General features: G+C 38.0%; 1 protein-coding gene across 2 annotated transcripts; it reads right to left on the minus strand.

Moving 5' to 3' along the window:
- Nucleotides 1-1,272: 1,272 nt before the first annotated feature.
- Nucleotides 1,273-18,577, minus strand: PRDX4 (peroxiredoxin 4). 2 transcript variants are annotated; one of them, XM_028122630.2, is made up of 7 exons: nucleotides 18,222-18,575; nucleotides 14,531-14,648; nucleotides 11,227-11,343; nucleotides 9,045-9,167; nucleotides 6,438-6,568; nucleotides 5,423-5,457; nucleotides 1,273-1,385 (listed from the first exon to the last, which is right to left on the minus strand). In XM_028122630.2, the coding sequence occupies exons 1-7, from the start codon at nucleotides 18,466-18,468 to the stop codon at nucleotides 1,335-1,337; spliced, it is 822 nt and encodes a 273-aa protein (XP_027978431.1). In that variant the 5' UTR covers nucleotides 18,469-18,575; the 3' UTR covers nucleotides 1,273-1,334. The 2 variants fall into 2 exon arrangements, with proteins under 2 accessions (XP_027978431.1, XP_027978432.1); XM_028122631.2 differs by lacking the exon at nucleotides 11,227-11,343 and having other exon boundaries at nucleotides 18,222-18,577.
- Nucleotides 18,578-19,353: the final 776 nt, after the last annotated feature.

Below are 19,353 nucleotides of genomic sequence, written 5' to 3' on the forward strand. Positions count from 1 at the left end.
ATGGGAAGTTTAGGATGTAGGATTAGAGATGTCCTTGGACAGAGAAGAAATGATGGGGGTGGGGAAGGAGTCCTTGCATGAGATTCTGGAGACTAAAATCTCTGACAGAGCAGTCCGCCACTGTCATTGTAAAGTTCCGAACACTGCTAAGGCTTAGCTGGGAAATATTCAGCAGAAGAGGGAGATGCAGGGAATTACAGATGTCATCTATGTACCAGTGCCCTGAAAGACATTGCCTAGTGTACTTCGTAGAAGCTTGAAGTTACCTCTTGATGTATTACTTTGGAGAAGCTGCTGCTGTGGGGGCACAGTCTGTTCTGCGGCGCAAGCAGCTGCTAAACCGCACAAAAATATCTGTACACATTACCATGTCCCCTGGGGGCAAATTGTCCCCAGTTGAGAAGCCCTGCTCTAGATTATGGGAGGTCAGTGTGTTCTGGGAATAGGTCTCCTGCAGCTGACCCCAGTCAGGCCCAGGGCCCACCCTCTCCAGCAGGACACAGGACTCTCCTTTCTGAACACTACTTTTCCTGTCTTCTGTAAATGGCCACATGAGATCATTTTTAGGATACAATTTTGGATCTGCAGACTTTCAAAAGTAAACTGTTTAAAGGGATAGTTTGTAAAAGGCATTGAGAAGGAGTGCATTTAATGCCATTTTATTCATAGGCTGCTTACATTATCCAGTTAATATGAAAGGGGTGACTTAGGATGTATTTTTTAGGTACCCCCCCAATTACTACACTATCAGCACCTGCCTCAGTAATCAAATACTAAGCTCCTTGAAGGCAGAAATTTATCTTTGGTTACTTGATAAATGCCAGGTATTTAGACGATCAAAAGCCGCTGAATACTGAATGAAACATTAATGACTGGCTTTTTGGAACAGACCTGAACCCATAACTGTCTTCCTTGTAAACATACCTAAATTGAACCAGAGGCTAGAAAACTATTGATGGAATGGAATGGAAATTATTAATCAAGAAGATACAGCCTGGGGAGCCTGGGTGGCTCAGTCAGTAAAACATCTGACTCTTGGTTTCAGCTCAGGTTGTGATCTTGGGGTCATGGGATGGAGCCCGCAGGCTCCAGCACATGACATGTATTATATAAATATTAGTTACTCTTGTTACCAGTTTGATTCAATCTGACATTTCTTGCTTTGGGAAGATAGAGAGTAACTGCTTATCTTTTGGCATCAGTATTTAACTTGAACACTAAATACCTTAGGGAGTTCTATATTCTTCAAAAAATAACCACTGTAACACAATATGGTACTAAAACGGTGAACTTTATTGAGAACTTTCAAGCATTGAAACCTGAGGAAGTATTTTTTAGTTGAGTTTATCGAAATACTTCAGTTTTCCAGCTGGATCTGGAATTATCTGTTAAAAAAACAAATTATTCATTTTTTAAAAATGTTAATTTTTATTAAAGTATAATTGACATACAATATCTTATTAGTTTCAGGTATACATCATAGTGATTTGATATTTTTATACATTATGAAATGACTCCCATAACAGGTCTAGTTCTCATCTGTCATCATACAAAGTTATTACAATATCGACTATATTCCTTACGTCATACTTTTCATCTCTGTAATTGATTGGATAACTGGAAGTTTGTACCTCTTAATCCCCTTCATCTGTTTTGCCCTTTCCCAACCCACCTCCCCTCTGGCAACCACCAGTTTGTTTTTTATATTTAATACTGTTTGGTTTTGTTCATTTGTTTTGTTTTTTAGAGTCCACATATAAGTAAAATCATATAGTATTTGTCCCTGTCTGACTTATTTCACTTAGCATAGTACCCACTAGGACCATCCATGTTGTTGCAAATGGCAAAAGACCATTTTTAAGCCGAGTAGTATTGCATCGGGTATATACACCACATTTTCTTTATCTATTCATCTCTTGATGGACACTTGGGTTGCTTTCATATCTTGGCTATAATAAATAATGCTGCACTGAACATAGGGGTACACATATCTCTTCAAATTGATGTTTGCAAATTATTTATTTTAAAAGCCAAAGTACATTGGTAGTAGTCTGATATCAGTTGCTCATCTCTTGACTAAAGAAGATAAAGATGATTTTTGTGTCCCAAATTATATATAGGAAGACTGGATTTGTCCTACCTACTAATCTCACCTATCCCAAAAGGCAAATTTGTTAATAAATTAACATCTGTATTCAAGCATCCCAAAATTTACTTACAGCTCTTCTCTTGGCCACCAGGCTTTCATGACATCTTCAGGTTTGATCTAATTAAGTTGAACACATTAAGAGAGCGTGGCTACAGATGTTAATGTATTTTTAAAGTTATCTGCTGATGAAATGTTGGTATGCCAAAATAACCTGAGAGGCGGCAGTGTGTTCAAGTGGATTTTTAAATTTTTATTTATTTATTTAAAAATAATTGACATACAATATTATGTTAGTTTCAGGTATATATGATAGTGATTCAGTATTTATATACATTATAAAATGTCACCACAATAAGTCCAGTCAGCATCTGTCACCATACCAAGTTGTTACAGTATTCTTGACTATTTTCCCTGTGCTGTACTCTTCACCCCCATGACTTAATTCATTTTATAACTGGAAGACTGTACCACTTAAATCCCTTCACGTATTTTGTCTATCCCCCTCCCCCCATCAGTTCTCTGTATCTATGACTCCGTTTCCGTTTTGTCTTGTTTTTTTAAGGAGATATATATATATGGAATCACATGGTATTTGTCTTTCTCTGACTTCTCTCACTTAGCATGATACCCTCTGGGGCTACCCATGTTGCCGCAGATGGCAAGATTTCACTCTTTCTATGGCTGAGCCCTAGTCCGCTGTATAAATACTACATCTTCTTTATCCATTAAATGGACTTTTTGGAGGTCCAGAATGCAACCTTTTAATCTCAAACTGCAGAGTAAAAAACTACTCAAATATATGAAGCAGTATGTTCAATAACTATTTAGTGAACGAACAAACATTCTGAAAGAAAAAAAATGCTCCCTCCTTAACAGGATCACAGCCTTAGAACCCTATTATATTTTTTTTGACACTTCCTATATGATTTGACCTCCTATTAACTATATTATGTGATAGTTATAGGTAAAGTACATCTGGCCCTATATATAAAAAGTAACCCACTGTAATCAGTTTACAATAGTTCTATATTCATTTTCTTCAGAATTTTTCATCAGCCTATAATAAATATTACATAATTTTTCAGGTATCACTTCAAGAAGTATTCTGTCTTTGCCAATTTATAATCTCTCTGCATTGAAATTCAATTTGCAAATACTTATGGAATAATATGGCACTGTGTGCCAGCAGTGTGCTGGGCAGTGAGGGGTACGAGGATAACTCCACTCAAGTCCCTGTCTTTGAGACTTGTCCAAGCATGTGGGGAAGATGTGTGTGTACACAAGTTTTTGACGCAATGCACAGGATGATCATGTATAACGCAGGCTGTGTCTGAATGGAGGCTGAGATGGCATCAAGGAAGGCCTCAGAGTGGAGGTGGCATTTAAGTTAGTCTTGAAAGATGAGTAGAATTTAGGGAAGGGGGAAGATAGAATTAGAATGTAACCCCGAGAGTAGGGACCTCGGCCTGTGGTACTCACTAATAAGTACCATCTGCCTATCATAATAGTTTGAATAGTTGCCATATAGCAGGTGGTCAAGAAATGTCTGTTGAAGGAAGGCCCATAGAAACAGAGAAGAATTGTGGTTGTCAGGGACTGGGGGTGGGAGAAATGGGGAGATGTCAGTCAAAGGGTACAAGCCTTTAGTTTTAAGACGGGTGAGTTCTGAGGATGTCATGTACAGCATGGTGACTATAGTTAACAATACTGTTTTGGGTACTTGGAATTTGCTTAGAGAGTAGATCTTAAGTGTTCTCCACACACACAAAAGAATGTAACCATATGAGGTGATGGATTTGTTAATCAGATTGTGATCATTTCACAATGTATACATATATCAAATCGTCACATGGTATAGTTTAAATATCTACAATTCTGTTTATCTACTTATACCTCAGTAAAGCTGACAACAAGAAAAGGAATGCCCAAACACAGTATACATATGTGAATGTTTTTGGTGGGAGAATTCATGGTTTTCATCAGATTCTCAAAGGGGTTTGTGGCCCCTCCAAAAATTAGTCAAGTGGATAGTCAACATCTTTTCTGAAATGTAAAACACTCATCCCCTAATACCCTGTGTAGTTAATTTGTACCTCTTGCAAGCTCTTGCTGATCTCTCAATACAAGCATGTGATCGATGGTGAGGTTATTCATCACTCACTGCTGGTTTTGCTACAGCTCCTGCAGAACATGCCCCCTACTTTGAAGACCCATCCAGAAATGCCTTCTAAGGCTTCTCAGGCGATGCCTCTGCAGCTTCTGATTCCTATTTCTATCTGGAAGCCTCAGTCAATAATTGTAAGCTAACCTAATGCCTCATGTATGATTTAAAGTACCTAGTGCTCAAAGTACCTTTAACACCTACCTTCATATTTATCTTGGAGATCCATCAGATATATGTAGAGGTAAATAAATTTGTACTGTAAACTTAACTTTGACCCACAAAGGCAAAGCTGTTTTGCAAACTCGTCAAAAACTGGTTCAAAATCAGTGAAATGTTACTTTACCCAATCCCCAATCCGAGTTAGGTTACAGAGTGACTTTCTACCTCTCATTGTCTATGATTAATGGTACTTTTTGTTGATTTGCTAAAGAAGAAAGTCTTAGGAATCTGTATTTTTCTTTTATCCTAAGATAATGATTTCTTCCTCTGATGCTCTAGTATTTGTCAATTTCCTAACTACAGTTTGTATAGAAGTGTTGATTTTTAGAAGATAAACATGTTATTTAAAAAAGGTTCAAGCGAGTTTCCAAATTGTATTTTGGCCAGAGACTACTTCAGGGATTGCCTATAAATTATACAGCCTCCCTAAATGAAAAGATAAACCTGTTTCAATCTTCCTTCAACTGATAAGGAGAGAATCATTAGCTGCAATGTTAATTAAGCCAGATTTTCTTAAAAGTTTACTATATACAGAAAGGTTTTGCTTGTGACTATTTTCTTGGCCCATAATATAGGAAGAAATGCCATACATGATCCCTAAGACCTTTGACTTTATTCTCTCAGACCTCTACTGTTCCCTTTGGGTTTTTTTTTTTTTTTTTTTTTTTTTTTGATGGTATATTTCTCTGGATGCTTGGCTTTAAAATTCACAGCATTAAGTCTCATATTCTGCTTTCTCCAGTTTCAGCTACTCTCTCTACGGTCCAAAGAATGCCTGTACTCTTATGATTTCTGTCTAGTAATGTTTGCTTCATTTACAAAATCAAGATAGTTCTATTACAAAGAAAGATTATTCTAAGGTTGACATTTTAAAAATCAGTTTGACTTACTGTTTCACTACCAGGTTTCCAACCAGCAGGACAGACTGAAATGAACAAAAATGGGCAAAAAGACAGTTTAAGAACAGATTTCAGTTGTCTTCAGCAACTCTTGGTTTTTCTTTTTCCAAAATGAAACTGAAAAGAGCCTATAACAATGAGAACATTTCTAGGCCACCAAACACTTGACTACTGTTCGCCTGCCCGCTTGCACCAAGAATTCCAGTCATGGAGTTTATCAGCAAGCAGCTAATCTATGTCCATTTTTGCCAATTATGTCTAGTTACACTTACAACATAAGAAACCAAGTTGAGTGTTCCCCTAATAAAGTTGGAAGGTTTGGGAATCTGGTGTACTGACAGGTCGGGGCATGGCAAAAACTTCTCTGAATTTACAAAAACTTCCAGTATTAGCTTATCTTCTGTTTTCTGCAGTACTGTGTACTGATGCCACAGTATGCCAAATTACTAGGAAAGTGGCATTTCCCCTTTATTTAGAATGCACCCTTACTCAGGCACTGAGTTACACTTTTGAAAGGAATATATAATGTATGTTCTGTTTTAGCAAAATCTGACCTCTTCCATTTAGCTACTGCAAAAACTTGGAGTAAAAGGATGAACTGATAGATTACCAGTGTGATACCGGACAGCTGTGAGGGAAAAAGCTAAGTCAAATAATGTACACATGCAAATAAACCTGCATCACTAAATATTGCCAGACTGGCATGTTTTAAGTTTACACAAACATAATTTGAAAAATTACAGTAGCAGAAACTTTTCTCTGTGGACTGTGCAAATAATGAATATTTTTGCATCTTGTTCCGTAAGTAGGATATATTAGTGATATTTTGTTAAAAGCACTTTAAGTAATAATTGGATCTGCTAAGAAGATCAGGTAATAATTTGAAAATAATCAGAGGACTTTGGAACCATCCAAATTACTTTTTGACTAAGAAACCAAATTAATCATGCTATCATCTCTCAAATGAAAAAATCAAAAGGCTAAGATGCTTAAAAGGAAAGGGTACCTTCTCCATGTTTGTCAGTGTACTGGAATGCTTGAACCAAACGCAGTGTCTCATCCACTGATCTACCGACAGGAAGGTCATTCAGAGTAATCTGCCTTAGGACTCCTTTGTCATCAATAATGAAGAGACCCCTGTAAAACACAAGAGTGGTACAGGTGAGGTCATTTCATCTCAATTAAGACAAACATTAGTTAATCTGATCCCTATGCCGTCCACATGGAAGGATGTCCTACACAACCAACAACACACTACCTACCTGCTTGACTGGTGTACACACACACACACATACACATGCGCGTGCGCACAAATACACCCCTGTCCCCATACCCAAGCTTACCTGCTGTATAATTTGGGATTATCACTGTCAAATGGTAGCTTTAAAAAATTTGTTTTTTTCTATGCAATGTACTCTTGTACTTCCATTTAAATCTTCACGAGTACTAGGTTTGGGATTTTACTGCACTGTTAATGAAATGATGCATCTACACAGCAAAGTCTTCCTCTGGGTGAAAGAGTGATCCATCTTTCTTATCACTGACTGTTTAGAACACCTTTGTATTTCCTTTTTCAGAGGTGGAAAAGACAAAGTCCCAATACAAGCAAAGTTACCTTTCCCTCTAAATCTGTGTATGTGATTCACTTTTTTGGCCTAGGGAATAACGGAGTAGTTTCACCTAAAAGACCTGCTGTTGAGATGGAGTGGCATTGCAAGAGTTAAAGCAGACCAGAGAAAAACAAAAATCTCTAAAGGACTTTACTGTCTTTATTTCAGTCAATATGGATTTCAACCCAATATTTGGTTTAGAAAAAGATCTCAGGTACTAGGGCTAATTGCTTGCATACAAGTATTATAAATAATAATGAAATTTATTTTTGATAGAAATACATGGAATTACTTATTACATGAAATTTTGTTTTATAATCATATTAAACATTACTAAAATGTTCCTGCTTATCTTACTATATATATATATATATATATGTTTTAAAGATTTTATTTATTTATTTTCACAGAGAGAGAGAGACACAGTGAGAGAGGGAACACAAGCAGAGGGAGTGGGAGAGGGAGAAGCAGGCTCTCCGCTGAGCAGGGAGCCCAACTTCGATCCCAGAACCCTGCGATCATGACCTGAGCCGAAGGCAGACGCTTGATGACTGAGCCACCCAGGTGCCCCACAATATATATTTTTAATGAGCACCATGATGTCTGAACCAACTACAGCTCACTCCCCTTTGACTAGGTCAACTTGGCTAAACTCGGGTAAAACTTTTAATTATTATTCATATGGGTGTTCTTTTATGTAGCTACTTTTACAGTAGAAAACGGTTGTCATTGGTGATGAAGTTTGTTCTGGAGTGAGTCTAATGTGAAATTTTGAACTTACTTTTTGGTAACATACATCATACCAACACACAGCACACAAAAACAAATATGCCTTGGGTGCCTGGGTGGCTCAGTCGGGTAAGCAGGTAACTCTTGATTTCAGCTCAGGTCATGATCTTGGGGTTACCTGGTTAATGTTCAAATAATTCCAAACTTTAAAATAGCTTAATAGCTTCAGTCTTTATAGTGGCATATTTACTTTTTGGGAATTAACTTAGTCATAAACTCTATGAAAGGAGAAAACATTAAAGACTCGGCAAGTACAAAAAAAGAAACTATTGGTAGTGACACATGATACAATATGAATGAACCTTGAAAACATATGCTAAGTGAAAGAGGCTCGTCATAAAAAAAGTATATATTGTAGGATTCCATTTACATGAAATGTCCACAATAGGCAACCAGAGAGACATAAAGTAGGTAAGTGGTTGTCCAGGGCCAGGGGAGGGGGATTGGGGGAAAGGGAGAGTAACTGCTAATGGGTATGGGGTTTCTTTTTAGAGTAATGAAAATGTTCTAAAATTGATTGTGGTGATGGTTGCACAATTCTCTGGCTATACTAGAAACCACTGAGTTGTATGCTTTAAATGGGTGAGTTGTATGTGAATTATATCTCAATAAAGCTGTTATTAAAAAACATAGGATTATAAAATACTGGCACCTTCACATAAAACATTTTAAAAAAACTACTAGCACAGTAAAGCAAATTGACAATATAATTATAATAAAATTACAACTCTTTTAAGCTAAAGTTGTCCTTTTACCAAAGACTTCTAGTGGCACTTCCTTAATTTGTCCCACTCCCTAAGGCACAAGTTTGCTAAATACTAGGATACTTGCATTTGGAAAAACCATTACTGGAGTCATTTTAGAAAAGAGGAGAAAGAAATAGGCAAGGAGTCTGGGTACCTGGGTTCAAGTGTGGGCTCTACCATTAACTGATTATATAACTTTGGCTAAATTCATGGAATTCTATGAATCTGTTTATCTGTAAAATGACAGGGTTGGTCAAAGACCTCCAAATAATCTTCAAGCTTTAACAGACTATGATACTCACATAATTTAAGTAGGGCACTTACCAATTATTTTAAACAGTATCTACAACATTTTTGCAAATAGAGCAAATAAATCTTCTTGATCAAACCTTGTATCTTCTAACTCCATTTCAGGGATGATTACAAATATATTTGGATCTGTCATAATATAAAACCACTGAAAGGTACCTAAGGGTATGGCCTGAGTCCTCCAGATATACGCCATAGTCCTTTGAGATTTGATGGGTCAGATCTGAAAGAAGTGGAATCCTTATTGGCCCGAGTCCTCCTTGTCTGCGAGGGGTATTAATCCTATAACACACAAAACATTTACCACTCAGAGCGAAGTAAATGTATTCAAACAGCACTGTTTGTCTCCATCACACACATATGAATGAACACACAACACACACATTCTCTCTCTAAAAACAGGCTAATACACACTCTATTTTTTGCCTTTACGCCAGACCTAATATATTCATTTCCTTTAAACAATAAATATGGAGATACGTATCACATTTTTAAAGTATTGACATACTGTATTTTACCAATCTCTATTGCTAGACATTTAAACTATTTCCATTTTTCTTTTGCTTTTATCAACACTGCTGGAAACATCTATGTATTCTCAACTTTGCACATTTATTTGATTAATTCCTAGAAGAGGAATTGATGGATCAAAGGATATGCACTGTCATAACCATAACCTTAGAATTGTGATCACAAGACAAAGCCTTGAGAGACAGAATACAACTGGATATTTTAATATTCTGAGACAAAGGAATGCAAAGTCCATTTGAAGCAGGGAAGGAAGTTAATTATAATCTCAGACACATCAGTCTTCAGATACAAGCATTCTTTTACTTGAGACCAGGGAATGTCAGTGTCCCAGTGGGAGGGGACTGACAGAGCAGCTAGCAAACAGGGAAATACTGCTCCAGATGTCTGCAGCCCCAGTTCTGACATCCAAGTAGAAATCTCTGGTTGATATGAAACCTATCCAGCTCAGAATGCATCCCCCTCAGATTCCTTGAGAAGCCAATCCCAAATTATTTGGGAGGATATAACTTTTTCCTTAGTGGATTTATGTTGTAATCCTACAAAGATTTAGAATTACTATAGAAGTGACGACGCAAATTAAACCCATTGTTTTCACTTTGTGATTCCAATTTAAAATGTATAATGTGAAATTTTATTGTTTATAAATATAGTAAAGAAACATTTTTTAAAGAACTTAAGGCGTGCCATATTTGTCTATTAGATTTGCAAGAATTACTTAAGTTCTTGGAAGTTTTATCTGAAAATTGAGACACTTAAAGGAAATCAAATAAATATATAACTGCATTTAAAAATACTTGAAAGAATTAATTACTTAAGAGAATATAAATTAAATTGTAGCTCTTCACCAGTTAAAATTTTAGTTGTATATATATGTCTCTATATAATTGTAAATGGATAAAAAGTTGTTTTGAATTTACTTTAATGAAATGAATATTAACTTCTAAAACTAAGATAATTGTGAACCATCTTTATTGTACATAAAATCTTGCACACAGAATTGTGGACATGAAAAATTTACATCAACACACACATTTCAGATTCTGAAACATACTGCCTAACTGCTCTCCAGAAATGCTCAACCAACTGTATGTGTGAGAGGACCATTTCTTCACACCTTTGTCATCACTGGATGAAATTTTTCAATATTTGAAATCTTAGCCAATCAGACAGGGGAAAAAATGGCATCTCTTGTCATTTTAATTTGCAGTTCTTGGCAATTAATCAGGTGAAACATCTTTTCACATTTAATGAGTTAAAAAAACATTTAAAAATTAAGAAAATCAATGCTTCTTGAAAAATAATTACAAAAGCTATTTTGAGTTTGACTTAATACTAGACAACTATGTAACAGAGAAATGGAATTTTAAAGAATTTTTTCCCTCCAGATTAAGGCTACCCAATTTATCATAATAAAAGAATCATACAACTCAGTGGTGTTTACTATGGATATTATGGTGTTTACTATGGATATTATGTCTTTTGCACTGAGCTTTTTTCCCCAATTTGGAAATGTCCTACAAAATCCTTAAGCATTTTTACCATAACTTCATTGAACTGGTAGCTCTCAAATATATCTATTCCCAAACTGTTTGATAACTATATTCCAGGGTGCTGGGCTGGCTCAGTTGGTAGAGTGTGTAAGTCTTAATCTCAGGGTCATGAGTTCAAGCCCCACATTGGGTGTGAAGCATAATTAAAATAAAATTAAAAAAAAAACCCCTATATTCCTATCACAATGAGAGTTGTCTACCTATAACTGAAAAGTAAATTCATTTTTTTTTCCCTACAAAACTAAGTGTAAGATACTGACCAGGCCAAGTGGGTAAACTGTGAATCGACAGAGCATGCTACCACTTCAGTGTTTATAGATCTAAATTCTTCAATCCTATCACCAAAGGCGATGATTTCAGTTGGACACACGAAAGTGCTGAAAGTTAAAAAAAATTTCAGTATTCTCAAAATATGCATACACTTTAAGTTTCAAATGACTTAGTTTTTACAAACACCTTTAATATATAAAAATGCATATTAAGAACAATTTTATATATGAACATTGTCACAATGCAGGTGTCTAGAAGATTATTTGATCAAATATCATTTAATTAAAAAATATATATTACAGAGTTCCCAGTTACATCTCAATAAATGTTATTTTTATAACTTAATGGATCCGTGGTCAACCAATGTTCCCTTCTCCATTACGGCAGCACCTCGTCCTATTTCATTAGCTTTTATTTGACAATGCTTTATATTTATATAGTGCTTTACAGCTTTCAAAGGATCTATACAAATTTTCCATCATTCCACTTCTATGAGCTAGATGCACTGATCTTTATTTCAGAGATGAGAAAATGCTCTTCCATCCCCCTCCCTTTTTTTTTTAAAGATTTTATTTATTTATTTGACATAGTGAGAGAGAGCACAAGCAGGAAGAGCAGCAGAGGGTGAAGCAGGCTCCCCGCTGAGCAAGGAGCCCGATGCGGGACTCGATGCCAGGACTCCGGGATCATGACCCGAGCCGAAGGCAGACGCCCAACCGACTGAGCCACCCAGGCGTCCCCCCTCCCTTTCTTGAAAGGTTCTCTTCTACCTTGTCTCCCAGTCCTGTCAGAAAGGCACGTTTAGAGATTACCTTAGGGTAGTATTTTCTGAACCATGGTAGGGACTCCTTAAGCCAGTTTATGGAGTTCTAACTAACATTTTAAACAAGTGGAATAGAAAATATGAGAATACTTTATATACAGGAAGGGTAAGTCATGAAACATATATGTACATACACATACATATCTGTGTGTGTGTGTGTGTGTGTTCAGGATTGATACTAAAAATACTGAACAACCTTAACTCAAAGTTGGCTTTAGCTCTGGAGGTTTCTGAAAGGGACCAGATGGGAGGGGCAACTTGGGGAGGAGGTTGGGAAAGTGGCTATTTACCATTTGGTATGGAAGTGTTTCAGGATCTTAATGAGCACGGCTGTACTGGTGCTTATAGACTGAATGTTACCCTGTATGTATATGTAAATGTATTGGGTGGCAATGAAAAATGGATTTTGTACTGTGTTCAGGTCATGGTCAAGAAAGTCAGAAGAACACAGACTGAGGGGACAAATTCCTACTGAAGCCCAATACAGGCTTTTCAGAGATTTCGGTTGTTCAAATGTAGGACTGCCGCATGCAGGCAGACAGTTCTAATCTAGATTATATCCCTGGAAACCTGGGCTATGATATGTATTTTTAATACTTTCCCAAAGGTAGGAATGGTCAGCCCCTGCCTGCCTTCCTATTATTCCAACAAATGCTACCTAGAGATACATTTATTCAACTTCTTAGTGAAGACAGAGAAAAAGTTCTGGCAAAAAACTAAAGGGTTATGTTTTTGACTTTCACACTTGCAGACCGTGACAAATGTCTCAGAATTCTTCCTTTCTAACCAGGCCTAATCTGGCATCACATGGAAACAGAAAGAAGCGATCTTAGCTTCTTGCCCTAGGAGGCCACTGGTGACATCATGCTTTAGATATGTCTTATTCATTACGGAGTTTTAAGTAACACTGGGAGAAACAGGATATTTGTCTGCTATATTAGACTAATTTCAAAACTCATGTTTAGCGTCCTATTTACTTGACAGATGTGTTAACTTTTTGGTTTTGTAACAACATGAATTTAGAAGGCCTATCATTTTTATATATTAAAATTTGTACTTCTGGGGGCACCTGGGTGGCTCAGTCGTTAAGTGTCTGCCTTTGGCTCAGGTCATGATCCCAGGGTCCTGGGTTCGAACCCCGCTTTGGGCTCTCTGCTCGGCGGGAAGCCTGCTTCTCCCTCTCCCGCTCCCCCTGCTTGTGTTCCCTCTCTCGCTGTCTCTCTCTGTGTCAAATAAATAAATAAAATCTTTTAAAAAAACTGGACTTCTAGTTTCTATTAGAAAATAAGTTATATCATACATTTTAGCTAGTCAGGCCACAGTACAAGTTGATTAGAAAGAAGGAAGTTCATACTAATTTAAAAGATTATGTATTATCCACATTTATGACTTGGTTTAGTCTCAGTGAACTAATTTTTCTGAGAATTTTTCCTATTTAGATTAGAGTAGGGGTCAGCAAACTTCAGTCCACAGGTCAAATCCAGCCTACCTTATTTTTTGTAAATAAACTTTCAATAGAAAACAGTATTCATTCGTGTATAGTCTATGGCTGTTTCTATGCTACGATGGCAAAGTTGAGTAGTTGCAATAGAGATTTCAAGGCGAAAAATATTTACTATGTGGCCCTGTACAGAAAAATTTGCTGACCTCTGGCCTAGAGACAATCTATAGAGATGAGCTTAAGTATATTCTCCCTGCAAGTTTAAGGTTTTATTTACACAGTTCTAGGTTAGTCCTAATGGAAAAAAGACCTTAATATACAGTGGCAAAATAGAAGTTCTCTTTTTTATAACCAAAAAACATATTCAAATAGAAAAAAGATAAAAGTCAGGATAAGTCTCCTTTTCACTTTTGTGGAATTTGAAAAACACTCCAGATAAAACTATATCCTTGATAAGAATGAAGCTGCAAAAGTATTTATTTGAGTCAACTTTTTATCTAAAGTGCTTACCATCAGAGTTAAAGAGAAAATTCCCCCAATAACCATAATTTATATTAATAGGCATTATTTCTTAAGCATATGCAGTATTTTCAGGAAAATGTTCAAACCACAGGAAAGCAAGAGATGCAGCAAAGAATAAAAATGATAAAACCATAGTTAAGTGGCATCATCATTGTAGAGGGTTAATTTTCTAGTTAAAAGAGATACATTAAACAGATTTGTGGCATAAGTCTTGCTATTAAATGCTTTCTAAAATATCCATTTTCTTGCCTTAGTAGGTATAGCTTACTATAATTGTAGCTTTCCTTTCTTTGATGATTATATTATAACATAATTATGTAGATTTAAGGATAAAAAAAAACCAATGGGTTTTGGTTCTGAAATACATGGTAGATGTTACCTTCTTGAAAAAATTCATCTCAGCTTGCCTTTTAAGAACCAAGAGCTAAATAAAATAATTTGTACTTGATGTTCTTGAATAATGATTGATAATGACTGACATTTTAGGACCTGTACATGTATTACTTACAAATCAAGTGGGTAGAAGAAAAAAACCAGGTATTTCCCACGATAATCAGTCAACTTGAGCTCCTTGAATTCTCCATCTATCACAGCTGTTCCTTCCCAATAAGGTGCTGGCTTGGAAACTAAGAAAGAGAAATACATGATGCTTTACAACACTGAGAAAATTGGTGGGATGACAGAAAGACATCTTTAGGAAATCACTGAAAATTAAGGATTCTAAACCTTTGGATCTCTTTAGCAGTCTGGTGAAGCTTATGGACTTTTTCTATGGATAGTGTTATTGAATGCATAAAACAAAATATATGGATTTACAAAGGAAGCTGAGTATATTGAAATGTAATTATCAAAATAATAGAAAACAAACTGGTGATATAGTAATACATATACCCTTTTATTAACACTTTAAGACTGCAAGATCTATGGGGCGCCTGGGTTGCTGAGTTGAGCAGCCGACTGTTGACTATTGATTTCGGCTCAGGTCATGATCTCTGCCCCCCCCCACCCCCACTCCACTCATGCTGCGCCCTCAGCGCAGAGTCGGCTTGTCCCTCTCGCTCTGACCCTCCCTTGGCTCTCTGGGCAAGCACGTGAGAGCGTGCGATTCCCCCCTCTCCCGCTTAAATAAATAAATAAATAAAATCTTTAAACTGCAAGATCTAGAAGTGGTCTAATAACTGTCCAAGACAGTGATGAGTGTAAATTTTGTTGCAGGATACCTGCAATTATGGGGCATAAAAATATTTGTGATTCTCTTGGCAACAGGCACAAGCAAGTACTGCTGAAGCTAGCGCGATTTGTTGCTGATGTTCATAAAGGAAATTCTAAATTTCAGTTGTAGGTTAGTGAAAATACTTTGTTTTTCTATGCATGCTCACAGACCCCCTACATTCCATCCCTGCACTAAATCCTACTGGATACTTCATTATAGCCCCTCCAAGTTAATCAACTTCCTACAGTTCAAATAATTAGATTTTCCTTCTTTAATGGCAGTCTTCTAGATGTATTCATTTTTTAAATGTTTGTCCAGTTTCTCACATTCACACAGAAGACCTGCTGCCACACTCAAGGAGTAGGAAATCTGCAAATGTCAGGTGAGAAGTTTAAAATCCCAGACCATGGGATTATTTTCCCAGAGGGCTCTGAACAGGTTTCAAGTGACTGATGGAAATTGAATAGTTCATGCTGCTCTCCTGTAAGGGCATGCTGTAATTCTAGCCAACACACTTTCATAATAATGTACCTTGATCTTCTGTTAACACGTTCACATGGCACTTAAACTTTCAGAATCATTACATACATTGAAGTCAATACTTGATTCCAAGTTTGACTAAGGTTCCTAGAAAGTGAGGCTTACAATAGCTAGCATTTTTGATCACTCTGAAAATGAAGACAAACTTAAGATGAATTTCTCTGTGAAGCTAATATATAACACATGATTATTTATCTTGAGCCAGCAGGCTACCTCATATAAATATCCTCATCTAGTTAGGTAAAGGCCATGAGGGAGAATTGGACAGAAGGGAACTTAACTGTATATGTTTTATATACATTACTGAAAATGCTACTCAAGTGTGAGGTTATAATTGTAATGATCTGTTAAAATGACACTCCTTAATGATTTTAGCATACAGGGAAAACCAAATCCGAAAAATAATTTTTTTTCTGAAAATTGTGATTTTGGAAATTTGGGGTTTTTGACTTAAGAACTGCAGTGTTCTAATAGTTTTTTTAATGGAGTCTTTAGGGTTTTCTATATATGGTATCATGTCATCTGCAAATACTGTAAGTGTTGTTCAAAGAAAAAAACTCATCAATTTTTAAGGCAGACTGCAATTACTTTATTAAGATCTATAAATGGAATTCCCAAAGCAACCCCCTGCATCTGTTACAAAATAACAACTGTCCCAAATATAAATAGCAGAGTTAACAGAGATTCTGGCAAATGCAGAGCAGTAAAGAAGAATGTTTAAATACCTTCTTCCCATATCTGCCCCCCCATCAATTTAACTACTGTTAACATTTTGATGTCTTTCCTTCCATTCTTTTTTAAACACATAAATTTGGATCATGTTGCACCCATTTTTAAAAAGGGAACAGTAATGAGAACTGAGTAATATATGGAACTGTCAAATGACTGTATTGTACACCTGAAACTAATATAACACTATATGTTAACTACACTGGAATTAAAATTGAAAAAGGGGGGGGAAGTAAATCATTAACAGTTTTTCATGTTACTAAAATTTAAAATTTAATGGTTCTATAATATTCCATTTTATGAATAAAAGTCCTCCTATCTTTAATTCTAGATAAGCCTACATATGACACAGAAATGTAGCAGGTATCTAAACTCTGAAAAGGTTTACTGGTAAAGGGAAATCTATTATTACCATTTTTTTGCTTCCATGAGCAGACTTGGATGGGATTCGTTTCTTATGGGAAATTTATGTGATGCCAGTAAATACTTAACAGGCTGCCATATTTCAAAATATCTCCCCAAGCCAAGTAAAAGCAAAAGGACTTGGAAATACTATGATTTTAAAAGTGCAAGACTGGCTCTTTAAAAACAAAAATCTAAAAGTAACTTTCAGTTAACTTTCAGTAGGAAAGAACTGCAAATGTGTAAGGAGGCAAAACAGTTTTTCTCATTTATGGCTCCCACTCCATCCTAAGTTATAACAACATCCCATTTAAGACTGAGGATTCATAATTGTGAAGCATTACTTTTGTTACTGAATACAGGCAGGGAACATGCTATAACTGAACCAAATATGTATCCACAGAATGCCAAATAATCACAGGAAAAGCTGATTACTTAAAAGCAAGCAAGAGATAATCTTTATCCTTTAGCCCCTGGCCACTTCTTTTTGGCCAATCTTAACATCCAGATGCAGTAGGCCACAAGTTTCTCAGTATCTAGTCTGACGTGTCCTTCCTGAAAGTGGCCATTAGCTGTGTACACTGGACAGAAATGCAAATAACAGAAAGCCAAATTGGCAGGACACAAATTTGCCACAAGGTTTATCATCAACCCAAATGCATTACTTCCAACCATTTTCCCCCCCATTTTCTTACAAGGAGCCTCCCAAGTACAGCCTGTAACAAATTCTTCATTTTTTGAGAAACACAAAGAATACCCACTAACTATACAGGTTTTGGGGAAGGTGGCTTTTAATAGTCTTTATAAGATGCAATAAAAAAAATAAAGAAAGAAAGGAAAACGAAAGGTTTGCCTTCCTGAGCATTTTGGTTAGCCACTTTTCTGTTTAATTCAACTTTCTGTGAACCATTATTCAACTTTTCAATGTATTCTTCCCTGAAATAGTACTTGAAAACAGACGCGATGTGCTGCTGGTACTTTTTTAATGTTTGAGGAAGTGCTTCAGTTTGCACAACATCCTGATGCCTACAAACTCTGGGCCAGGGCCACCCTCTTTCCCTCATCTGCGGCTTTGGGGTAACCACTACTTTTTCCAAAATCTGATTCGTGGAACCCATCCCTTCACAGCTGGAACCCCTCTCCACCCCCCTACCCCGCCCCCCAGGCAGGCCCGCCCAGGGACCTAAGGCCGCCCAGAGGGTGCCGCCCAAGCCAGGCTCCCAGGTACTACCAGGGTGCACGTGTCTCCGGCCCTCTCCACCTCCCGCCTCCCTCTGCTACCCCCCACCCTCCCTCTTGGCGGGGCACCACCTACTCTTGGCTTTGCTGAGGTGCAGGGAGTGGTCGGCGACCGAAACCCGGGACGCCTCCCCTGGGTACACCTGTCCACCCGCGTAGAAGTGGCACTCCTCTTCGCGGGTTCGGGGCCTCTCTTCTGCCTCCCAGCCTCGCAGAGCTCCGGCTGGCAGCAAGAAGAACAGCAGCGACAGCAGCAGCAGCAGCCTTCGGCTCCGGCCACAGGCCGGAGTCGTCGCGGCTGGCTGCTGCAGCGACGCCTCCATGACCACGCGAGCGCAAACACACGTCCCTTGGCGCGAGCGCGACTTCTCCCGCCGTCAGGGAGCTACAACCGCGCGCCCGGAGTCCGCGTGAGCCGGGGCGCGGCCTCGCGAGACTTGCTCCGCCCCCACCCCGCCCCGGCCCCCCCTTATTCCCTGCTCCACCCACTCCCCCTCCCCCCGCCACGTGGACTCCAGCCCCGCCTGCGCGCCCCCAGCCGGAGTTTGCGCCTGCGCCGTGGGCGGGCCAGGGCCGGGGAGTTTAGCCGAACTCTGCGAACGGAAGCCGCCCAGTGGCGTCGCGCGAGTGGGTCGAAGCGCGCCAACCCTCTGTACAGATTTAGATATCCTTCCACGCCTATCTCTTCGACAAAGCCTCACCACCGCACACCAACCCCAAAGTGAAACTAACCTATCTGCCTTTGAATGGCTTAAATTTTGTACTTCTCACAGTTACTCGGTTTTTCCTTGAAGCGATGTTTGTGAAAAGTGCCAGGACTACTTGCTCAAGCTGCAGCCCTTTTAAGTCCCTGGAAAACTTGGAGAAGAAAGGTCTAGCCATTTACTCTTCTCAAGCAGGCAAGAGCAGACAGTTTGGTGACTTAAGCCTGTCTCAAAGTTTTTTTTTTTTTAACTTAAAACTTGATAAGTTACCAGAAAACCAGACTTTCTCCCAACACAGCGTTGTTCCATCTTCTGATAATTACCCCATCACATTACAGGAGTCTTCGGCAGCCCTTAAGCTCCCCAGGATCCCTTCTAGCTTCCTGTGGGCTCTTGTCTTCTTTCTGAATCCCGCAAAAGTCATCCTGTTTCCTCCATTAGACTGTCAGCTCCCTGGGGTTGAAATCGTTGCGTAATTCATCTTTGTTTCCCAAGGCACCTGGC

Source organism: Eumetopias jubatus, unplaced genomic scaffold (genome assembly GCF_037043125.1).
Source record: "Eumetopias jubatus isolate StellerSeaLion01/CBP00866 unplaced genomic scaffold, mEumJub1_p1.0 scaffold_11, whole genome shotgun sequence".
Classification (NCBI taxonomy): domain Eukaryota; kingdom Metazoa; phylum Chordata; class Mammalia; order Carnivora; family Otariidae; genus Eumetopias; species Eumetopias jubatus.